Source organism: Meriones unguiculatus, chromosome X (assembly GCF_030254825.1).
Source record: "Meriones unguiculatus strain TT.TT164.6M chromosome X, Bangor_MerUng_6.1, whole genome shotgun sequence".
NCBI classification, from domain to species: Eukaryota; Metazoa; Chordata; class Mammalia; order Rodentia; family Muridae; genus Meriones; species Meriones unguiculatus.
The window spans coordinates 32,184,320-32,209,025 of record NC_083369.1 but is presented as its reverse complement, the minus strand read 5'-3'; the positions used below and the strand labels follow the sequence as shown (position 1 = coordinate 32,209,025).

The following is a 24,706-nucleotide window of genomic DNA, read 5'->3' as shown; positions in this document are numbered from 1 at the left end:
TTTCCCGGCAGTCTCTCTGCTACCATATAATTGGTGTTTTCTGGTCACGTTCGTGTTTGCGGCTGCGCAGTATGGCTACGTTGCTAGTCGTCGCTTCCTTAAGACCATTTCCCAGCGTGCCTCGCTGTGCTGCGAGGGGTAACTGGGTGTTGTAGTCTCGCTGCCCTCCTGGCTGGTCCAGCAACCCTCAGGATGTCGGAGGTGCGGCTGCCACCGCTGCGCACCCTAGACGACTTTGTCTTGGGGTCTGCACGTCTGGCGGCTCCTGATCCAAGCGATCCACAGCGATGGTGTCACCGCGTCATCAACAATCTTCTCTACTACCAAACCAATTACCTTCTCTGCTTCGGCATCAGTCTCGCTCTGGCCGGGTGAGGGAGGGAGGTAGCGATTGGCTGAAGATACCAGTGGGACACAGGGTGGACTTGGGGGTCTTTGAGGATGAGGAGAGTAGAGGAAGTGCCAGACTGGGAACTGTGAATTCGGCGGAATAAGAAGGTTTGAGGGGCATGGATGGGAAACTTGAAAGGGGCAGATCCTTGTTAAAAGGAGAGTCGAGAAGGCAGGATGGTGGGGAGAGTCTGGAGGGAAGACCTGGGTAGAAAATGGGGGCACTGAAGAGGACTATGGACTAGGAGGTGGACCCAGATTTAAGGAAGGCGGAAGGCCTAATATGGGGATGGGTTCAGTGATGGGGCAGATTAAGGTAGCCTTGGAGGGTTTAAGACAGAGGGGGAGCTTGTAGAGGACTTCATATGGGGCCCAGAGGGAAGGCTCAGTGTTGAAGATGCTTCTGGCCAAGGACAGACAATATAAAAGAGGGACTTGGGCAGGGTTTCAAGAGTGGGATTGAAACCAAGAATAGGTACGTTCAAGCAATTGTGGGAGGGTGTCTCTGTACAAAAACGGGGCAGTGGAGGGCCTTTTGAAAGAAATGATGACACCTGGAAAGTGCCTCTGTGAAGAGAAATACATATTGACTAAAGGTCTGTTTGAGAGATCTGCAAGGGTTAAGGTCAAGTAGAGGAGTGTGGGAGATAGTAGAAAGAAATCCTGCAGGTCTAAAGTCAAAGGCCAGAGAAATGTTGGGCACCCAGGACGTCTAGCAGGATGCGAAGATCTGATAGGACTATAGTAGGGAGGAATTGAGAGTTGACAGGAATCCCTGGAGGATGGACTTGTTGGAGACAGGCCTGGTGAGACTATTCTGGGATGCTGATTCCAGAGACAGGGAACAAAACTCTTAGGGTCTAGGATTGGGCGAGACTAGCGGAGTGCTCTTGTTCCTGCAGGTACACTCGTCCACTGCACACCCTCCTGAGCATGCTGGTAGTGGTGGTGATCCTCGGGGTGCTGGTGTGGGCTGCTGAAACTGGTGCCGCTGTGCGCCGCTGCCGTCGCAGCCATCCTGCTGCCTGCCTGGCTGCAGTGCTTGCCCTTAGCCTCCTCATTCTCTGGGCCGTGGGCGGCGCTTTCACCTTCCTGCTCTGCATCACAGCGCCAGTGCTTTGTGAGTCTACTCTCCCTGCTATAGCTGGGAAAATGGCCAGCTCAGGCTTGAACATCAGGCCTGCCCTGCACTGGTTCCTGGGCTAAGAGGGGACTAGAAATCCTGGTGGATGGATATGCCTCCATTATGTCTTCCTTGGCTTTGCGCCCTCCCTTTTGGGAGCATCCCTCTTTATTACTTTTTTTGGGGGTCTTCCAGTGTTACGGGCCTTAAACTGTCCAAGTCCCAATTTACTGGGATATCCTTTCTGGCCACATCCCCCATAGCAGGCTTTGAGAACTCACCACTCAGCCTGCTTCTGGGTGAATTCCCCATTGTGGGCTGCAAGCCAAGGCCCCAGACCCACTCTTGGTATCACCTACAGTGATCCTGCTGCATGCTTCACTGCGCCTGAGAAACCTTAAAAACAAGATTGAGAACAAGATTGAGAGCATTGGTCTAAAGCGGACGCCAATGGGACTGCTTCTAGAGGCACTGGGACAAGAGCAGGAAGCTGGATCCTAGGACCCTGGCATCTACACTCTGGATCTAGAGGACCCCCACCCCATACCCAAGACCCAGCCTTTTCCCCAGCCATTAAAATAGGAGCCTAGAGCCCTCTGGCCTGTCCAAAAAGACCGATGACTACTCACTCCAGTCCCAAACCAGCCTCCAGCCCCTATTACCTAGGGACCAAAGTCTTCCTTATTCCTCAATTTGAGACTCAGTCACCTACATCCAGCCTTGAAACTGGATTTTTAAGCCAGAGCATCCATAGCTAACCCAAACATGGGACCCACTGATCTTCCATACTTCAAAGCCAAGGACTTGAGGCAGGACAAATCTTGAGCTCTAGACTAAGGGATTTTTCAGACCCCACCCAGCTTGGAACCCAGGTTAAGACATGGCCGAATCTTGAGCTTAAGCCCCAAGTGTGCTCAACCCTGACCTCGCTGAACCCTGGAATCCGGATGACCCTAACCGTCAGCAGTCCCAATAGCCTCCTTCCAACTCTGTTTAGAGGGTTTCTTCCCTTCCCTACAATGTTCCCAGTACCAGGGACCATGGCTGGCCAGGGATAAACCCAACTGGGAATGGAGCTCATATATTAGTGTTGCTGCAACAATAAAGCTTTTGAATCTGAAGCTAGTTTAGCCTCCTGTGTGATGTTTTTGTACCTTTCAGTGAACAACCCAGTGGCTGTTTTCAGTTCTGCTGGACCCTACCTGTCTGCATTGACGCATATGTGCTCAAATGGTGACTATTTGGGTCCTCAATGTTACTACCTCTGAATTAGCGTTAAAACCCAGGGATGCAGAAATGTGTACTATCACTTTGGATATTCTCATGTTATAAGTGGACTAAGCAAAGAACTGCCCCATCTCACAGGAGATGTCAAAACATGACAGCTAGACATGGTGACAGCTCTGGGGATGCTGAGGCAGGAGGACTATGAGTTGTGGCCAGCTCTGGACACATACAATCTGTTTCAAGGAAAATACACATATCACTATTATAAGCGATTTCCATTGTTTTTTCTTCCTGTGAAAATACTGTTTCTTGTGGACATGTTTGTGTGTGCCCTATGTTCCAGTACAGATCAGTCTCTGAGTACAAGGCCAGTGTAGTCTACATAGTGAGTTTCTAGGCAAGCCAGAGCTACATACTGAATCCCTGGTCCATAAATATACACATATAATCTGGACTGAACCAGAGGTGTGAGTTCCTGAGGTGAAGCAGACAAAGAAGCAATCCAGTTGAGTTTATACATTTATTATAGAAATCCCCTTCCAGTGTGAGTAGTGTCTTGGGCCCAGATCCATTGGTACAAAAAGAAAAAAAAATTAACACCAGGTAAATGGGGTAGGGGAACCCCCAGCTCCAGAAAGTCACAGACAATATAGAAAACACAGCTTATGTGGATTTGTTTAAAAACTGGTAAGTAGAAGGAATGCCAGGGAGGACATGATGTGGCCTGCGGCCCATGGCCAGATGTCACCTGAGGGTTTTACCGGCATCTACCAGTTGCCAGGTTTAACCACTGCAGCATCCCAGGATGTGACATACTCAAATGGCTCTGCTTCTTGACAACCTCTTGTATGGCCTCCTAGTTGGGGAAGGTCATCACAGAGGCCATGGGCAGAGACAATAGCTCCTTCAGGTACCCCACCTAGACTTTCATCCTTCCAAATGTGGACAGAAGCCCATCTGTCCAAGAACTCTAGTGGGAGGAGACAGGGAGTTCTATTCACAGCAGGCTCCCAGCCCCAAGACTCTATATGGTCCATTTTGCTGAAGCAGGGTGGTGGCTCCAGAATGGAACAGGTTGGGCATGGGGATAGGAATGAACCCAACCAGGAATGAGCTCACAGTTTCCCTTTTATAAAACACCTAGTGTTGGGCAAAAACAGTGAATACTAAATCACAACTGTAAACAGAAATGGAGGAAGGGGCAGAGTCCCCACACCATTTTGTACCCCTCTTTGAAGCTAGCTGGGGCCCTCCAGTTCCCCAGCACAGGATGAGAAGAGAGCAGGGAATACCAGACATCTTCCTGGGCCAAAGAGAAGCCAGGGGCCCTGTGAGATCAGGACCAAGAGCAACCATATCCCAGGGCTCAGCGAGGTCGACTGTGTGCTCCCCAGACGGGAGTGTGTCCAGACCAACAAAGGGCCTTTAGGGTCAGACCAGTGTCCCTGGGGTCTGGGGATCGGAACTGGAAGACTGCTCCCCCTCTAGTGTCAGGTCACTTAACCGAGCGCTCAGTTCCGGGGGATACAGGAAATCCGTGTAGTATCTTTAGAAAGGACAGCAGAAATCCGGAAGACAGGTAACGAAGACAAGGTAAAAGAGGAAAAGACAGACAGGACATACACAGAGAGAGGAAAAGAAGCGTGTTAAAGAAGTGGAGACAGGTACAGGACAGCACCTTCAGGCTCTCCAGCATGGGGTGTGCTTGGAAGAGAAAACCAGGGAGCACACATGTCCCTTCCTCCCAGCACCCTGACTTACTGCTAGCTGCCACACACTAGGGAGAATAGAAAAACCTTTCTAAAGCTTGGGAAAGAACTCCTGCTACCAACATCCAAGATCCTCCTCAACAGGACCCTAAGGACTAATGCAGGTTGTATGACCCCCTTGCCAAGACTACAGCTAATTTCCTTGTGGTCCCACTCATTGGCTATGGTGACAAAGTACTCCCTGGTGAGGATACCTTCAACATTTGAATCAATACCTCTACCCATCAGTAAAAGCACCCCCATACCTGCCGGAGACAGGAGGTGCTGTGAAACTCCTCGAGTGCGGGAGCGGTGCCTGGCTGGGAGGGCCGTACAGTGTCTGGCCCACCTCATAGCAGCGGGCATGGAGGAAGGGTGCATGTGTTGGGCCCATGTGCGGGAGCATTGGCCGGCGCTGGGGTCCCACGGCCAGTCCTGAATTTCGGATGTACCAGTCCCGCAGCCCCTCCAGGGCAAGGTTCTTGTGGCCACCTCGCTCACCAGTTGGAGGTATCCGGGTGGGTGGGGGCATCCAGAGTAATGGGTTTGGATGCACTTCCAGACCCTCCACAGCTTCTGGGGGCAGGCCACAGGGCTTGGAACGGATGGCACGGGCGTTGGGGTCCTTGCTGCGGAGGAGGGGGCTGCTGCTGTCAGCTACATATATGGGTGGAGGACCTGGGAGCATGGCAAGGAGCCCATCTCTGCGGGAAAGGGGTCCTGGGACTTCAGGAGCAGGTAGCAGCTCCCCCCAACCTGCCCCGCCAGCACTGCGGGGCAAGCCCCGGTCCAATGAATAGTCCAAGAGGAAGTCTCCACACACAGGTGGGAGTCGGGGGGGCCCACGGGATGCAGGGGCAGCTGAGCTAGGCCTGGCAGCCCGAGGAGGGTCTGGGGGCCCAGCGGTGCGGGAAGAGAAGGAAGGGACTGGTTGGGGGCGCTCATACAGCACCTCACTGCTCTTGCAAACTGGGGGACCAGCAGCAGGGGGAGCCAGGGGAGCAGGTGGAGACCCAGCTCCCCCAGCAGCTGCCCGGTCCACAAGCAGGGCCTCAGAGCTATTACTTCGGCGGGTGCGAGCTGCGAAGAGGGAGGCCCGATCCGAAGCAGAGTCAGGCCGAGGAAAGCCCATCTGGGAGTCCTGACTACCGGACCACTGGCGAGAATGGAGGCCTTCTGGTCTGGAGAGTAGAGGTGAGGTAACAAGAGCAGGGTCAGACAAAGAAGACAGGTGATGGGTTCCCGCAATCTTCCATCTCTTTCTGAGCCTCCACTATCTCTAGAATGGGAGCAGTATTAGAAGTTGTGTTCATGTAGCTGCTAAGTAGTGTGTGTAATGGGGCCAGTGAGGTCTAGTCCCACACAAGAAAGCTGGCATAGATATGTATACTGGGAGAGGGCTGCAAGCTCTTAGGATATTGTCAATGTTTTGGGGAAGGATGCACTAGCTAAGGAAGGACACACACAGGAAAGTCTGTTACCCAGAGCTCCAATTCTCCTGCTAAAGCTATCTTTGTGGCCAATTACTACCAAAGGAAGTCCCAGGCCTTATGCCTGGAACTAAAGGCCTTGCTTGAGCTCTAAACCACCATATCTATGACCCATTCCCAAACAATCATCCCACCTCACATAGAATGTAGGTCTCCCCCCAAAAGAAAGGGCTTCTGTTCACAGCATGGGAAAAAATAGGCATTTAAGCATTTAAGAAACATTACAGTATAGTGCTTACTGGCTGACTCTAGATTAAAATTTTTTTGCATGGGTTCAAACATCAAAACTTTGGTTTACTCACAAGTTACTTAATTAACCTTTCTGTGCTTCAGTTTCTACATTTATAAAATGCAAATAATAACATCTCCTCAGAAGGATCTTAGGATGATTGAAGGAGTTGCTATCCACCACAAATGCTATCTACCCAACATGCAGTGTACCTGTGTCTTTCAAAGGCAGATATTACACCCCACAAATGAGGAGACAAAGAACCAGAGAAAGAAAACGACTTATCAAAAAAGCACAGGAAAGCTCACTTTCATGCCTCTGTCTCTAATTCCCACTCCAACTTGTATCCACCTTTCAAAAGCCAGCTGCCAGGGGCTAGAGAGATGGCTCAGAGGTTCAGAGCACTGTCTGCCTCTTCCAGAGGTCCTGAGATCAATTCCCAACAACCACATGGTGGCTCACAACCACCTATAATGAGATCTGGCGCCTTCTTCTGATGTGAAGGCATACATGCAGATATTGTACACATAATAAATAAATAAAATTTTAGAAAAGCCGGTTGCCCATGTCCCACATCTTTCAGTGATTTGTATTCGACATCAACAGTTAGAACTAAAGAACTAAAGGTTTCCTCCTCTGACACTCAGACCCACCCTCAAGAGTCCCCTTACTTGCAGAGCCGGGGGCCAGTGCCCCGGGTGAGGACAGGGGTGGCAGGCACACTTCGCCCCTCAAAACTGGAGGCACTCCTGGGCAGCGAGCGTGTGGGGCTAGACAGAGATGGCAGGCCCACATCAGGACCCAGGTTAGAAACTGCATCCACCAGTAGGCCCTCCTGCCAACCCAGGCTCAGGATCCCACTTCTGGTCCCAGGAAAAGGGAGAACAAGTTCCTCTTTACCTGGTAGGGCTGGCCACAGAGTTACGTCGGCTCTTCAGGTCCCCATAAATATCAGATGGGGGAGGTTTCCATGGGGCTCGCCGTTCAGGGCTTCCCCCAGATACTGCCCGAAACTGGTCCCAGGCCTTTGGTGGTGAGGGGCGCTCGGGTACAGGGAAGCAGCTATGAGGATCCTCTGGGTAGAAGGAAAAATAGGGTAGAATTCAACAAGAGATGGTCCAGAGGGACAGGGAAGGTTTAAAGGGGAGGAGCATGTGCTGGGACAGGGTTAAGCAAGCTAACAGATGAAGCCATGCAAAAGGGTAGTATAGAGGCTGACCTGTAGGGTCTGGGACGGAGGAGGCAGTGACATGTGACTCTAAGAATACATGGGAACAGGGGGCACTGCTAAAGAGCTAAAGTAGGAGAGGCTAAACAGAACAGGATATCCAAGAGGACACAAGACAGGGCTGAGTGTACGTTTCTGGGATAGTTCTCACCGTTATCATGGCTGGCCCCTGACTCTGAGAGGGAGCTGCTCTCCGAGTGCAGAACTACATCCTCTACAGGTGAGAAAGGAAGAAGCAGCCTATCACTGTCATGTCTGGGTTCCACTGCCTTACACCACTGGATAGGCACCTCTATGGAGCATATGCCTTCTGCCTCCTGCCTCTGACCCCTCCCCAAGAATTCATCTTTGCCAGACCCAGGCCAGACACCTAAGAGGCTTCATGAAGTAGGGCATGTGTGAGTGTGTGTATGTGTATGTGTACGTGTATGTGTGTGTGTGTGTGTGTGTGTGTGTGTGTGTGTGTGTGTGTATGCGTGCATGTGTGCCACAAGTTCAAGGTCATTCTGGACTTTGCAGTTAGTTCAAGGCCAGCCTGAGCAACTTACCAAAATCCTGTTTCAAAATAAAAAGTAAAAATAAAACAACGTGCTGGAGAATTGCCTTAGTGGTTACACTTGATACCTATGCAGAGGACCTTGGTTCATTCCCCATACCAGGCATCTCACAACAGTCTACAACTCCAGTTGCAAGGCTTCTAAAGACCCTGACCTCCATGAGCACCTGTATACATATGGTAAGCATAAACTCACACAGGAATACATACACGTAAATGAACATGAATAAATCTTAAAAACAAAAAAAGAGGGGCTGGGTGGTGGTGGAGCACACCTTTAATCCTAGCACTAGGAAAGCAGAGGCAGGTGGATCTCTATGAATCCAAGGTCAGCCTGGTCTACAGAGTGAGTCCCAGGACAGCCAAAGCTATGCAGAGAAACCCTGTCTCAAAAAAAAAGGGGGGGGGGGTGGAAAGATGGCTCAGCCATCAAAGGCCAGGCTCACAATAAAAAATATATTTTAAAAAGTAGGGCTAGGGATGTAGTTTCACAGTAGAATGCTTACCTAGAATGCTGAGGGGTCTGGCCTCAACCCTACCATACATAAAAAATATCTACCTTTACCTGAATTCAAGATTATGAGCTTGAGTATTCATTTTCCTGTTGCCTTCTACTGAAACCCTCTCTTAACCTCATGTCAGACTGTTACAACTCTCCTGGATAGGTGATTCCCTTAAATCCTACTCACTTCTCTGCCTTCAGTGGCTGCTCAGCCACCCCAACCCTCCCAAATGCATTAGCCCATTTTTCACTCACTGGAGAGATGCTGGGATCTGCTTACCTTGGCTGAGCTGAGCAAGGCGTGTACCCAGGCAGACACCCTGGGCATTGACTAGTGCTCCTTCAGACAGTGGCAGTGGCTGGAGCACTGGGAGGCCGAGACGGGCCCGGAAGTCCCTGAGCTGCTCCTCCAGCTCATGCAGCCTTCGCAGTGCATCAACCTGTACCTGGCGCCTGCGCCGTCTCTGTTCTCCGCTGAGGTCAGGGGCCAGGGCCAGGCGGCGAGCTGCAGCTGCAATCTGTTGCTGTACGGACACTTCACGCTCCAGGGCCTCAAGAGCCAGTTCCTGCACAAGCCAAGAGGGGTAGAACAGAGCTAAATAATAATAAATTGGCAGAGTCCATCTACACTGAAGTGGGGCCTGTTTTTCCAAGGGGTAGGGCTGTTTGCCTATGGGAGGAGCTTATTCATCCTCAGAGGACAGGATGAGGAGCTGGGCCTGTGTCTCTTCCTAGAGATGGGAAAATTGTCTTGACAGAGTTCAGGTCTAATATTGCATGAGGGAAGCTGCCTGTTCAAACCCTTTCCTTCCTTAACTTCTCCCTCTCCTACCCATAACCTTGCTTGTCCCTGCCCATCACCAGCACCATCTTGTATTCCATACCCAACTGCTCACCTCAGCAGGACACAAGGAGTGGTGTACTGGGTTTGCGTGCAGTGGAGGGTAGGCAAGTGCTGCAGGGGGCCTCCGGCGTACCAACTGAGGCCGTTCACCAGGCTCCAACGGGCATTCAGGGGGCAGCTGACCAGTTAGCTCCTGGAGGGAATGAGGAGTGAGGGCAGAGACTACAAAGGTTAGTTGGAGGGACGACATAAAGTAGTCAGGCTCTTAGAAACTATACCATGCTCAGTACTCCCACAAATGTTAGGTTTCCTCCTCTCAAGATCTCTAACACCAGGGTAGGAAGTGTAGACTCGGAGTTCCTCAGTGGCCTAAATCTCTGGGCCATTGAGCAAAGAAATCTTGGAAATCTGAAAGCCAGAATTCTTAGCTTTCAGAATTATAAAAGCCCACTCTGGGCCAGGCATGGTGATGTAGGCCTGTAATCCCAGCACTGGGGAGGCAAAGGCAGCAGATCTCTGTGAGTTTAAGGAGAGCCTGATCTACAGAGTGAGTCTAGGACAGCCAAGGATACACAGAGAAACCCTGTCTCGAAAAAGTCCACTCTGTTCTATGGTGCATATGTAACATTGGGGCTGTATCTTCTGAATTGGCACGTGCCTGTGTGTGTGTGTGTGTGTGTGTGTGTGTGTGTGTCTATGTCTGTGTGTGTACGTGTGTGTACGTGTACGTGTATATATGTGTGTGTGTGTGTGTGTGTGTGTATGTGTACATGTGTGCCCAGGCCAGAGGCCAATCTTGGATGCTGTTTCCTCAGGGTGCCACCTGCCTTCCCCTCCCCACCCCAAGAAAAGGTTTCTCTCTCATTGGCTTGGAACCTATTGATTAGGCTAGCCTGGCTGCTCAGCAAGCAACCTGGTCTCCACTTCCTCAGCACTAGGATGACAGTCGCCTGCCACACCACCACACCCAGTTTTCTTTTTTTAACATAGGCTCTATGGATTGAACTCACGTCCTTCTGCTTCTATGGCCAGCTGAGCTATTCCCCCAGTCCCTGAACCCCATTATTACCTCAAGCAAACTATGTGGACACCCACACTAACAAGGATAAAATCTGAGCTCAAATCAGGTGTGGTGGGTCATGCCTAAAATTCCAGGTCTTTGGGATGCTGAGGCACCAGTGAAAAGCTATCTAAGGCTATAGTGAGTGTGAGGTCTAGGCCAGCCTGGGCTACAGAGTGAGACCCTGTCTCAAAAACCAGATGAGTGGATGGATAGATGGACTAGTGGAGGGAAGGAAAATGAATCTCCCTGTGTCAGTTCAGGATGAACTTTCTTGCCCAATTTTGAAAAAGTTTTCCCCTTTCAGGGGCTTGGGAGGTTTTAAATTATTCACAAGTGAATATGGGTCTAAATTACCACATTTCATTGATTCTGAGACCTCTAAGTCAAACTTTGAGGATACACAGGATGACAAAAAATTACTAACACTGAGACAAGTGGTTAGGTATCCATCACTGCAGCATGCCTGCCTAGGCACTCTGACCCCTCACCCCAGCCCCCTGCCTGATAGCCCCGGGGCCAGGCCCTCACCGCCTCCTGCAGGCACACTTTCCTGAGCTCTTGAAGTTTCAGATTCAGGGCCTCTTGGAGGGCCCTCTGGCGGTCAAGCAGCCCTCGGAGACGTTCTGACTTCACCTGGGGGGCAGCCTCTCCAAACAGGGCAGCTGCACAGAGGGAGCAAAGATCAGGACAGCTGGGATATCCTTTAGCCACTGTGAGGCCAGGGGACCAACCCTCCCCAAGCAGGCACGTGAAGATTCAGGGTAGGGAAGGGGCAGCAGGAAGTGGAAGCAGCCACTGACCTGGGGCATTGAAGGTAGGAGAGCTGATCAGCTGACCTTTGACTTCCATCCTTGTACTGCTTGGACCTTGTGGCTGATAGCTGGACAAAGCCTGGCAGTGATACATCACAGGCGGCATTAAGGAGGGATAAACTGTGATATTCCCAGCCCCTAGGCCAGCCCCCACTTCCCATGCTCCAGCTAGGAATAGAAAGCACCCTGGGCCCCGCCTGCCTACCTACTATGCCCGCTCAGATTCCGTGTCACTGTCTGGACCCACTCCGCCTGGTACTTTGGATCCCTTCCCATTGAGTGCAAACACAGTAAGTGGGAAGCTGGGCAGACTTACAACGCCTCCCCAGAGGCCCATAGGTCACAGATAGGAGTCTCACCTAGGGAGAGAATTAATGGTACAGATTCAACTAGGTATAACGATAGTGAGCACTTACTCAGCCTTGGGTGCCTGGAACAGTTACCAGCTATGTCACAATGCATCTTTGAAACACCTCAGGCAGGAGATCCATCGTTATTACCTTTCCTTCTGAGATGAGGGGTGGAAAGCACACAGACGTGAAATAATTTCCCAGTAAAGAGCAAAGCCTAGGAGCACCCCTCTGGTCCTATGCACTCTTATCAGAGCAGCTCCAACCCCAACAATTTCTTCTTGAGTGCCTGGGTCCATCCATCGGGCTTTAGGACCTTTGCCCAGACTGTGGCCACAGTCTAGCATGCTATTTTCAGCCCCTTACCGCCTGAATCTTATTTCTCACGTATCATTTGGGGGGCTGCTTTTGTTTTGACACACGGTCTCACTCTGTAGCCCACACTGGCCTGCAAGTCACTGTATAGCCCAAGCTGGTCTTGAACTCATGGCAAGTCTCCTGCCTCAGCCTCCTACATATTAGGGTAACAGGCAGGCACTACCATGCCCTAGTTCATTCTGGGGCTTAAATGTCCCTTGCAGAGGTGACCCCTGAGTGATAGCTTCTGCTGTTGAACAAGAGACTGTACTTCCCTGTACTGTCATTTGGACAGGAAGCATGTCTACCCCAGTGTATCTGTAACTCCAGCACCCCAAACAGTGCTGCACACAGCAAGTCATCCACAAATGTATGCCAGCTGGTTGAATAAATAACTGAGTGAATGCATGCAAGATACGTGAGCCAGACATCAAGTGCAGATCTGGCTCTTATTTGTCCCAATTCCATCCTGCTGCTCTTGACCTCAGGGGTTCTCTAGCCCCTCTCCAACCCTTGTCTGATACTAGCATACAGAAGCTATCCTGCTGGGATGTCTGAGAAGCACCGTCCACAGCCATAAAAATTACACATTACTTGCCTCTTTTTCTGTCCCTAGGAGCCATGGCTGACCACGGAGCCTGCTTTGGCTAGCTGCCAGCCCTCCTTCTGCTTCTCTGGAATTTGCTCCCTCCCTCCCATATCCTGCTCAGTCCCCAGCTGGGCAGCCAGGTGACATCCCCTCCTACCACCTGTCCTAGCCTCCAAGGCAGGTGACTAGGAAGGCCTAATGGAGACAGCAGAGCGCTCATTTTAACCTACCTTGAATGTCACAGCTTTGCCATGATGTGGTAGAGAAGACCCAGACAACCAAGGAAGCCTAGCTATAAGTCCCCTCCCCATTTTCATTCTATGGGGTATGATCAAATTGCCTATAAGGTACCCCCAGTTTCTCTGCAATCGTCCTGCCTGTCCCATAGGGTCTGTATCCCTCCCTCAAAAAAATAAATAAATAACAACTCATGTACTGGCTTCCATATCAATGGCAAGGCAGTCCCAAAAGCCTCTTTCATAGACAATATATATGCTGCAGAGGCTCTCACAATTCCTCCCATCTGAAGTCCAGCATTTCTAGCATGGTAGGGCCTCTTTGATGTCCTATCTTCCTCTGTCCCTCCGCCCCTGGAACTCCTGTTTTCCCAGGACCCATTTTAGTTTGGTAATCTTTCACAAGGCTTGCCTGAACCCTCCACCCCAACAGAAACATAGCTCCTCCCCCCTTGGGTCCATTTACCCCATTCACCAACATTAGTCTCATGTTCCATATCAGAGTGCCTCAATCTGTCTTTCTTTAGAACCTCAGAGCATCCTGGAAGTCCACACAGGGTCCAGACAGGAACCCCGACTCCACCCTGTCAGCCTGACCTCAGGGACATAGTTAAGCAATGAGTCATTGGGTCACTGGGCAGGCTAGACATGGGTCAACGCCCCACACCTCCATACCTGACTCAGGAACCTTTGCTTCTACTCTGCTATGTTCTATACACTTGCCTTGTGACTCAGGGCTGCCTGACACCACGTAAAGATAGTAAGAAGGTGCTCTACCACAACCTCTGCTTCGCTAGCAAACCTCTGAGACCCCCCCCTCGGCAACCCTAGGGCCTCATCCTGCCATCCTGTTGTGGGGACAGGCTGCAGCAAGAGAGCTACAGAGGCCACATGTGGGGACACACACTCACACATACACACACTCACACACACAGAGGCAGGCCCAGCAGGTTTTTCAGGTCTGCCCTTCTGACACCACAGCCGAGAAAAATTCCTGGCTCTAATGACTGTTTACAACCAAGATACTTCACCTGGGTGGCACTCCAACACTGTCAATGAGAGCCCCATTTCCACATCCTGCTACCACTTGAGCAAACACACACAGTGTCGACGGCTCCCCAGTGCTCCCCCAAAAATACAACACACCCTGTTCTATCCCTCAGGGTGAACAAATGGAGAGGAGAGTGGATACAGGTGCCTGAACAACACTGGTTTCTAAATAGTTCAGCTAGCGTTTCTCAGCCACTCGTACCGATAAGGAGGCTACTCTGAAAAGGGGAGAGGAAGTGAGGGAGAGGGCCGGGAAGCAGATGAGTCTCTTTGACCCATCCCTCTTCCTCCATTTCCAACCAAGAAAATGGCCATGTGGGGACTGTGCTGCCCAGGTCCTCCTGCACTGAACACCACCCCTCCCATCGCTACCCTATATTGTCTGTGTGCCTCTTGCTCACACCAAGATCTCTGAAAGAGAACTTCAGTCCATTCTCCCTGAGCCCTCAACTCCTGTGCCTTCACTGTTTCACACCCCTGGCCCGCTGTTCCCACTACTCACCAACGCCAGGCAGCAAGAAGAACACTTGTCTCATCCGGGCCCTGGCTTTCCTGGCAGTAGAAGTGAACAACAGTGACTGCTGTCTTGGCTGCCTCCCACTAGGTAAAGGCCCAACCTACCTGGACGGGAACTGGGCTGGCCCATACCTTTAACCCTTACCTGCCTGCTTCCAGAGGTAGGGTTACCCCTGGGATGGCAGTCTCAAGGGTCAGGTGCCTCAGGGTGCCCACCATGGCCAAGAAGAAAGCAGAGAACTCTCTCCTCAGTGAAGACACCTAGGAGACAACTGGGAAAGAAGCTCTCAAAGTTGGGGGAGGAGCCACTGCCTCTCCTGATGCCCAGATACCCAGGCCACTGGAGCCTGCCTATACAAGGTAGCACCTCAGGTAATGGGGGCTAAGAAACTGTGAAGCAAAACGCATACACACACACACACACACACACACACACACACACACCTGGGGTTTTTTTTTTGTTTTTGTTTTTTTGATCAGGGTGCATTACATTCTCCAGGCTCTTAATCTTCCATCCCCGAGCAAAACAAAGATAAGAGGCGGTTATGGAGAGAATTTCTCCCATAATTAGGATAATGGTTTTCTAAGTTGCAGAGAGAAGCTACTTTTTTAAAGCAAGACCAGATCTCAAGACACTACCACCTTCCACAGTCCAAAAGGAAATACTCCTAGTAAATAGACCATAGTTATATCCTACAAGCCTGAGGGATGGCACAGAAACAGCATCCTTTGAAGCACCTTACAAATAGGAAGCAGAGATCTGGCAGGGTAAATAGGCCTGACTGAGCATGTAATGATGTAAAAGCATAAGAAGGAACCGGGCAGTGGTGGGGTATGCCTTCCTTTACAAGGGCTACCCAGAAAAACCCTGTCTCAAAAAAAAAAAAAAATCAAAACAAACCAAACCTGAAAAAGCTAACAAAGAAAAAAAAAATCAAAACAAACCAAACCTGAAAAAGCTAACAAAGAACAGAATTAGAATGCTAGGACCGGGCTGTAGACTAGAGGTAGCCAGTGGCTACTCTGAAAAGGAGAAAGAAGACAACTACTCAGGCTTTTGGGGCGGGGCAGACAGGGTTTCTCTGTGTAGGATGTCCTAGACTCACTCACCAAGCTGGCCTTGAACTCAAAAATCCACCTGCCTCTGCCTCCACAGAGTGCTGGGATTAAAGGTGTGCGCCACCACACACGGTTTGAGTCAGACCTCTTCAACCTAACATTCTTCCCTATCCCTTCCCCACACCCTTTAACATTTCTGGCCTAGAGTGAAGTTTGATGCCAGATAAGGAAATTGAGAACTCTTTCCTTACCCCCACCCCCACCCCCACCCCCACCCCCAGACAGTATTATTCTGTGCAGCCCTGGCTGTTCTGGACTCACTCTGTAGATCAGGCTGGCCTCGAACTCACAGAGATCCACCTGCCTCTGCCTCCCAAGTGCTGGGATTACAGGCATGCGCTACCACTGCTCGGCAATTGAAAACTCTTAAATTCCTATAATGCCCCTCAACACACCCCTACCCAGGCTCTGAGCCTGTTCCGGGCACATACAAAACATCCTGTTCTCCAGGTAAGATAATCTACTTTGTGACCTCAGAACCCAAACCTGACCCTTACAGCAGGCCCTGCTATTATGAACAGGGAGGGCTGTTAGGGTAGTTCCCTCCCATGTTGGGGAGCAGAGCCTAGAGAAAAGTTTCCCCAGTCAAATGCTATCAAGGCCTCCTGCTACTGCTATCCACCTTTCCTCCTGGTTGTAAACTTTATGGTGTGAAATAAAAAGGACCCTTTCATGCTTTTTCTCCCTTTCCCCTCCTTTAGTGTGCTGGCAAAGGCAAGTGGCATGCAGATGAGCAGCTAGCTGTATACCCATGGGGACTATCCTCTTGGCCATGGCCTGCCTCCCTCTCCCCACTTGCAGGCAGCCAAGCAGGTTGTGAAAATGGATGTTCATAATCAGGGACAGGTGAGATGAGAAAATTAGGCCAGTAGTGAAAATGGAGCCTCGGAGTTTAAGTTACCTCATCTGTAAAATGAACAAAACGGACAACAGAGGCCAAAGGAACTTTAGGAGGTATTTCATAGTACATGTAACTTACAACAAATCACTAATGACCATTCCTAAGAACAATAAATTTGGAGCTGGAGAGATGTCTCAATAGTGAAGAGTGTGTATCTCCAGTTCCAGGGGATCTAACACCACTAGCCTCTAAGAGCACCTGTGCACATGTGCAGGGACCACACACAAACACACACACACACACATTTAAAAATTAAACCTTTAAGAAATTTTAAGATCTTATTTATTTATTTATTTATTTAATTTTGAGAAAGGGTCTTACTATATAGCTTTGGGTGTCCTGGAACTCGCTGTATAGACCATGGTGGTCTCAAACTCATAGAAATCTTCCTGCCTCTGCCTCCCAAATTCTGGGATTAAAGAGGCATGTGTATTTGTATCGACCCAAATATGTGTCTAGTGACCATGTGTCTTCAGTGCCTGTGGAGGCTAGAAGAGGGCAGCAACAGACACCCCCCCTACACCCCAAGATTGGAGTAAATGATGGAGCAGAACATGTGGATGTTGGGAACTGAATCTGGTTCCTCTGGAAAAGCAACCAGTGTTTTTAGTTGCTGAGCCATCTCTCCAGCCACAACAATTTTGCTTGTTTGTTTTTAAAGAACAATAACTATGAAGCCTAAGAGATCTGACTCAATAATTAGGAGAACTTGCTGTTCTACAGGACTGGGGTTTGATTCCCAGAACCCATATCAGGTAGTTTACAACCACCTTCAACTCCAGCTCTAGGGAATCCAACACCCTTTTCTGGCTGCTGTGACTACCAGTAAACATGTGACATACACTGACACAGATACATACATAAATGAATATAAATCTTCACACCAGGTGCTGGTGGCACACACCTTTGTCCCAGCACTCAGGAGGCAGAGGCAAATGGATCTTTGTGAGTTCAAAGCCAGCCTGGGCTATAGAGTTAGTTCCAGGACAGCAAGGGCTACACAGAGAAACCCTGTCTAGACAAACCAAAAACAAAACAAAACTTTTTTTAAAATATGATTTTCCTGTGTAGCCTTGGATCTCCTGGACTTTCTTTGTAAACCAGGCTGGCCTCGAACTCACAGTGACTTCTGCCTCCCAGAGTGAATGGATTATAGGTGTGTGCCAAAAAAAAAAAAACCCTAATAATAATAATAATAATAATAATAATAAATCCACAAAGGTAGACTAGTTTAGAAAGCAGTGGGAAAGATAATTCCTAGGCCAAGTAGACAAGTCGAGCCAAGTCACCCACACACATTATTGCTCCATTCAAGGTTTTTTCCTCAGTACTGGAAATTAAACCTAGGGCCTTATGCATGCTAAGCAATCACTCTCCCACTAGCTATAGCCCTTGCTCCACAATTTTAACCAACTAGAAGATGATTTAACCTCTAAACACATTGTTGGTATAATGTTCTTTTAAAATGTATATGCCTTACCCTTGTTAATTCAAATGCTGATTTCCCCACCCCCAACTCTCTGGTTTCAATCTGGATATTGCATTGTGATACTCACTATAAGCATCCTGTCTCAACTCTTGTGTAAACAGGACACAAATAAAGCAACTAGATACAATGTTGTGCAATGGGAGGAACCAGAGGACAGGAAAGAGGGGAGGAGCTAGAGAACAGGAAGGGGGAGAAGGAGGAGGAGCTCAAAGGGAGCATGAGGAGAGCAGAGCGGGAGGAGAGAGCTTGGAGGACTTAAAGCATGAACCAGACCAGAGATTTCACAAAAAGCAAGTAAAATGTGGGAAATCTAAATGTTAGGAAACTGAGGGCTTGGAGGTTTAGGAGGGAGTAAATATTGCCCAGCATTGTGTTCTAGGTTAACTAATCTGTGTGGTGATTTGGTTATACAGCCGCTGAGGATTAACAGCAGCGTTACCAGAAGATAAAACAGTAGTAAATATTAATAGTCACCTACAACAACACATGGACCCTGCACAGAAAGTAAGCAGTGAGTCAAGTATTCAACTTCACTGTCACTGGTTATGTGACAGCTTAGCAAACTCACTTTTCTGTCCATCTCTGCCCTCATTTGTTAAAGAGGTTGTGATTCTGAGTCCTCAATGTTAAATTATAAAACAGTTAGTTGCCAGGCCTGGTGACCTTTAATCCCAGCACCAAAGAGGCAGAGGCAGGTGGATATCTGTGAGTCTGAGGCTAGCCAGGTCTACAAAGCATGTTCCAGGCCAGCCAATGGCTTCATCATGAAACTATCTCAAAGCAAAATTATGAAACTGTAACAGATGCTCACAAGCAACTGACTTACAGCTTGCTAGGACAGAGCAACTGGCTGGGTATCAGTACTTAAAGTGTGTTGCTGTTATACGAGTATTCCTCCCCACTGAATCAAACGGATATGTTTGGATGCTTTTTTTCCCCCGACAGAGCTGGATCATTTAGCCTCAGCCAATATATCCGAAACACATGTTGTTGTTTTCTCTTCTCCGGTAACCTTATCTGAATTCTCACTACCGAAAACCAAGAACAGAAAGTATTCATGGAGCCAAGGAGTTGTCTTAGCAGGGGAAAACACTTGCAAAGCAAGCCTGACAATGTAAGTTTGGATCCCCAGAAGTCAAGTAAAAGCCAGATACAATGTCTCATTGCAATCCCAATACTCCTATGGCAAGACAGCAGGCAAAGACAGAATTCCCCTGAAGTGGGCCAGTGAGCCTGTAACACACACCTAAGCAAGTGAGGACCCTAAATCAAATGAGGACCAACAGCTGAAATCTTCCTTTGACCTCCATACATAAGCCGTCACATACAAGGGCACATATACACAAAAATAAACAAGAGCCAGCAGGATGGTTATAGAGGTGCTTACAACCAAACCTGAGGACTGACTTCAGTCTGTAGGATTCAATATAGTGCAAGAAGCCAGCTGACTCCTGAAGACTGTACACACACACAAGCATCCCTGACTAGCACGTATGAAATAAACTTTAAAAAATGTATATAAAATTTTTCTACAAAGAACCAAGCATATTCACGTACACCTGAGACAGAAAAAGGTGCTATCTCAGCCTCTAAATTCTCCCTCCTTGCCAAAAGCAGACATATTTGAAACAGGTGTGTCATCCACCCCCACCCCACCCCCATTGTCTAACTCATCATTAAAAATGCACAGACTGGGATAGGTGTGATGCATGCCTGTAATCCCAGCACCAGGAAGGATAAGACAGGAGGATTTGGAGTTCCAAGCCAGGCTGGACTACATAATGAAACTGTCTTAAAAAAAAACAAAAAAGAAAGAAAGAAACCTGCAGAAACCAAATACATTTCAGCATTTCAGATACATCGTTACAACTGTAGTTGAAAGAAGGAATCAGTGTCTGCTAGTGATGAAACACAGCCCCAGGTATCTACTTCTGAACGATAACCCTAGCCCCTGAATGTATTTTGTAGTCAGACATCATCCCTTATCACCTGAACTCGTCTTCCCATATGAAATGTAGAAACAGAATACCTTCAGATAACTTAGTATTTTTCACTGTCCAAACTCCTGGAAGTCTTCATCTCTCATAACTTTCCTACCAAATAGACTGGGAGTAACCTCTGAGTTGGTAGTATATATATATATATATATATATATAAATGTTTTGGATAAGTAAAATGGGTCTGACATTCCTTATTCAGACTCACTGTTCTATGAGAATAACACACTAACCTCTTGCTAGTCTCCCTGTTCATCCTTAAAATAAAGGGTTTGGACACCAGAGAAATCTCATTTTATGGTTACTACTGGATGCGCCTGAATTTTTATTTGTTTTTTCCCCACAACAGTAGGGATGAAACTCAGGGCCTTATCCAGCTATATCCCTAGTCCATTTTGTTTATTGTTTCTGTATTCTCAGGACAAGGTCTCACAATATACACTCTTTAGGTCAGGCTGGCCTTAAACTCAAGAGATCTGCCTGTCTGTTTCCCCAGTGCTGGGATTAAAGGCATGCATTCCCACCACCTGGTTTATCTACCCACTTTTTAGAAGATATGTCTTGCCAGGGCCTACACCACTCTGCACTGCATCAGGTCCTCTGTGTACAAATTATAGCTTTCAGTTTAGGTTTGTGTGCTGTTGTTGTTTTTTTCTTTTTCTTTCTTTCTTTCTTTCTTTCTTTCTTTCTTTCTTTCTTTCTTTTTTTTTTTTTTTTTTTTTTTTTGAGAAAGGATTTCTCTGTATAGCCCTGGCTATACTGGAACTCACTCTGTAGACCAGGTTGTTTTTGAGTTCAGAAATCCTCCTGCCTCTTCGTCACAAGAGCTTGGATCAAAGGTGTGCATCATCACCTCCCAACTTCAGTTTAGTAGTTTTATGGGTCTCTGATTCTTGTGCTTTCTCTTGGGCTCTTTTCCTTCTGTTGGTTTGTTTTATCCAACCTCAATGTGATGTTGTTGTTGTTATTTTATCTTATTATATCTTTATATATATATATGTTATATATATTTATTTATTTCATCAAAAATTATAAAAGTATTTTAGGAAAAAAATGATGTGCCTTGCCAGGCATGGTAGCATACAACTTTAGTCCCAGCACTCAGGAGGCAGAGGCAGGTAGATGGCTGTGAGTCTCAGGACAGCCTGGTCTATATAGTGAGTTCCAGATGAGCTAGGACTACATAGTGAGACCTTGCCAAATAAACAAACAAATAAATAAATAGTGGGTCTTGACTGGGATGAACAAGGACCTCTGGGTTCAAGTGACCCTTCCACATTTGCTTCTTTTCCTTCCTTCTTTCTTTCTTTCTTTCTTTCTTTCTTTCTTTCCTTTTCTTTCTTTTTTGAGACAGGGTCTCTCTGTGTAGCCTTGGCTGTCCTGGACACCATTTGTAAACTAGGTTGGCCTCACTCACAGAGATCTACCTGCCTCTGCCTCCCCAAGTGCTGGGATAACAGGTGTGCACCACCCTGCCTGGCTCATTTGCTTCTTGAGTAGCTGGAGATACAGGTACATGGCACTAACAGGCTGAATGGGCCCGATGCTACTATCCAGCAACAGCCACTGCCTATGCCCCTACACACAACACACTCCTACAGACACCCCTATGGATGGGATGGGTTTAGCACCAAAATGTTCACTGACAACTTCATGAGAGAAAAAGATAAACCCCGTCTAAAGTCCTGAAGTCTGTGACCTAGAATCTTTTTGTTTGTTTTGTCTTGTCACTCAAGCAAAAAGCAGAGATCATATCCCCAGGATCAAAATCAGGGGGAGCAGATAAAAAGACTTCAAAGATTGAATACATACCCTGTGTCTCTAACGCTGGTATGTTTTCAACCTCCATACCTCCCACACTCAACATGCGACAGGCCCCAATAAAGAAAGGCTGGCAACATGAGCCAGACCTCTCAGACTCCCAGAGTCAGTGAATGATTTACGGTGTTCTTTCACATTTGGGAAGAGCAGGGGATGTAGGAACATCTCCATGTACTCCTGGGGCAGTAAGAGAAATGCAAGCTCCACGTGAGATCATTAGGATAGAGATGGGGGAGGGGAAAATCACATACAAAAACTCCATCTGCCACAAGGAGGTTACAAGCCTACTTGCTCCTGTTAAAAGCAGTATAAGGAGCCCTGGAAACAACAGAGCCTTCAAGTTCTGAGGCAAGGTATAATGAAATCCAAAGCACAAAAGGGATGGGTATGAAGAAGGAGAAAGGACTGAACAAGTTGGAATGTTACAATAACAAGTAAAACAGGAGGTCTGGTTTTGGGGGTGGAATGGGATGTTAGGACAAGAATGAGTGCAGGGTTGAAAACAGAAAAAGTCACTATAGGATGGAGATCAAGAGGCAGAGCAAGTAGGTATGGTGAGGTACACCTTTAACCCTAGCACTCTGGAGGTGTAGACACAATGATCACAAGTTCCAGGCCAGCCTAGGCTACATAGTAACACCCTGTCTAAAAACAAAGGCTGGGCACGGTGGTGGTGATACATGCTTATAATCCCAACCCTCAGGAGGCAGATTTAAGAGGATCACATCACAAATGTGAGGCTGTCATTGACTACATAGCAAGTTCCAGGACAGTCAAGGCTACACAAACAAATCCTATGTAAAAAGAATAATAAAACCAAGAAAAGATGCTGGAAAGAAGACTAAGATTCTGAAGAGCAGAAAAAGTACAAGAAGACAAATAGTATAGAACAATAGCTAGAAGACAGGACTGGGATAAGCCAAACCAGTGACCAAGGGAGGGAGAGGGGCAGGTTCCGGTAGAGGTCAGAAACAGTAAAAGACCAGACCAGGGACAGAATGAAGACAGGAATCAGGTGGTAACGAGAGAGAAAGGGGGGAACCTGTGGGACATAGAAAGGGATGTCTAAAGGTAGTGAGCCATGACAGAGATCAGGAGTGGGGGGGAGGCAGTAGAGGAGGGTACAGAAGTCAGTGGTCAGGAATCAGGATAGAACTGAACAAATTAGGGTTCTACAGTCATAACATTTGACTGGAAGGGATTCAGAGCCTGGATACGCATTTTAAGAACAGTATGATCAAGCAAGCAGATCAGAATCAGAGTTAGTGGTGGGCATCGAAACAAGGGCTTCAGAGATAGGATAGGGTCAAAACTAGGATCAGGACCAAAGATAAACCTGGATAGAGTTGGGGATCAGAACTGGGCTTGGTGGACAAAGAAGGGGTTCAAGATCACACCACGCCAAAATATAGTTAGGACACGGGTAGGGCTGAAGGTTCTGGGCCAAGGTTGCCAGGACTTTGGGGTTAAAAAGGGAATGTCGTCAGGTCAGACAGGTGTCAGGGATGGGGGCATTGGGTCAGAGGGTGAAGGTGCGCGCGCAGGTCCATCCTTGTGGGCGTTTCCAGGCCTTGTCCCGCCCTGTCCCCACCCTTCTCCTGGCAAGAACGGTTACTCACCAACGGTCCTCGAAATGCCCCGCAGGTGGGGTTGGCAGAGGCCAACAGGAACCTAGTGGGCGCGCCTTCTTTCTCAGCCCACCCCCCGCCCCCCGCTCATCCCTGGGCGCGCGCCCTACTCGTCTTCTGCTCCCTACCTCTGGGCCGCGTTGGATTACACGCACAACCGTTAGCCTTCAGGGGCAGATGGGGGACCCCCGGATGGTGGGAGAGGTGTGGCGGCTCTGCCGTGTGCGGTGGCCCCTCGCCCCTCACCTTTAACTCAGGACGTTTGTTCGTAGCTACACAGCTATCTACGCCGCTGAGCGTGAACCTAGGGGGCTGGCGGACGAGGGGGCGGGGCGCGGGACCACAGCAGCGGCAGACACAAAGTGCGCACGCGCCTTTTCGGTCTTAGATTTTTTTTTTTTTTTTTTTTTTTTTTTTCTGCTGTGGGAGCGCCAGGAACGGAGAAGCGGGGAGCGCGTGCGCAAGCGCTTTTTTGGGCGGCAGAGCGTAAGCCATGCCCCCTAGGTGAGCTGTCCGGATCCCCTGACTCCAAGTCACTCTTCTCCAAGACAGCATCCCAAATGCTAGCCATAAGCGTTTATCACGCCTCTAAAGTACCCCCAACGACTTCTATTGCTGTTTCCTAGATGCTTCCCCAAACGACCTTCCACTATCCTCCAAATTATATCTCCAAAGTATATCTCCAATTGTCTTTGACCTCAAGCAGTACCTGTAGGCCATTTTCTGCTCTAACTGACCTGCATCAACACACAACTCTATCGAGCATGCAGAAATCATTTGTTGACCCTAGGCTGGACCCGCAAGTTACCCTCTAATTGATGTCAAAATTGCGTGCTCAGTTTTTTTTTTTTTTTTTTTCATAGCACACCCTTGGAATGTGTGCTTCAAGCTACATTCCAGCAGCCTCCAAATTACTATTTACATCTGAATTATACCCCCACATCACTTCCCATAGTTATCCCAACTGTTAATCTCAAACAGTACCTCCAATCCACCCTTCATCAATACTCAGTTTGCACCAATAAGCTGCCTTCCATTAATGGTTAGTGGTTTAACCATGGGGGAGGGGGATTGTTATTCTCCCTTCACCATCTTCAATTGACCGGACTCTTGAAGCCAATGATTTCGAAATAGCATTTATATTATTCATTCATTTATTTGCAGTACCTGGGATTTCCGGAAGCCAGGACCTTATACATAATACACAAGTGCTCTATCAATGAGAAAAATGCCAAACTCCGAATATCACTCCTAAATCCTAAATTCACTGTACATGAGGAAAACCTTCTGTTGACCCTAAACGCTGTATATAATCTCCACATTGCCCTTTGTGGATTCCCAGTGGGCTGTCCAGGATCCTGCAATGCCACCCCAAAGATTACCAGTGATGTTCAATATAAGCTCCACCTGCACCTCAAATCATTTCCAACTGTCACCCATT

The 24,706-nt window shown here is 48.4% G+C and overlaps 2 protein-coding genes across 7 annotated transcripts; one reads left to right on the top strand and one right to left on the bottom strand.

Moving 5' to 3' along the window:
• Window positions 1–113: 113 nt before the first annotated feature.
• On the top strand, window positions 114–2,638 carry Praf2 (PRA1 domain family member 2). Its single transcript, XM_021658483.2, has 3 exons — window positions 114–371; window positions 1,293–1,510; window positions 1,875–2,638. Exons 1-3 carry the CDS (start codon window positions 193–195, stop codon window positions 2,012–2,014), a joined length of 537 nt encoding a protein of 178 aa, XP_021514158.1. The 5' UTR covers window positions 114–192; the 3' UTR covers window positions 2,015–2,638.
• A 608-nt stretch (window positions 2,639–3,246) lies between these two features.
• On the bottom strand, window positions 3,247–23,589 carry Ccdc120 (coiled-coil domain containing 120). 6 transcript variants are annotated; one of them, XM_060375683.1, is made up of 11 exons: window positions 23,512–23,589; window positions 11,418–11,571; window positions 11,201–11,291; window positions 10,929–11,062; window positions 9,390–9,530; window positions 8,774–9,059; window positions 7,587–7,649; window positions 7,108–7,282; window positions 6,879–6,977; window positions 4,755–5,669; window positions 3,247–4,286 (listed from the first exon to the last, which is right to left on the bottom strand). In XM_060375683.1, the coding sequence occupies exons 3-11, from the start codon at window positions 11,247–11,249 to the stop codon at window positions 4,172–4,174; spliced, it is 1,977 nt and encodes a 658-aa protein (XP_060231666.1). In that variant the 5' UTR covers window positions 11,250–11,291; window positions 11,418–11,571; window positions 23,512–23,589; the 3' UTR covers window positions 3,247–4,171. The 6 variants fall into 6 exon arrangements, with proteins under 6 accessions (XP_060231666.1, XP_060231663.1, XP_060231665.1 ...); XM_060375680.1 differs by having other exon boundaries at window positions 11,529–11,571; window positions 23,394–23,547; XM_060375682.1 differs by lacking the exon at window positions 23,512–23,589 and adding an exon at window positions 23,394–23,505.
• Between the last annotated feature and the right edge of the window lie 1,117 nt (window positions 23,590–24,706).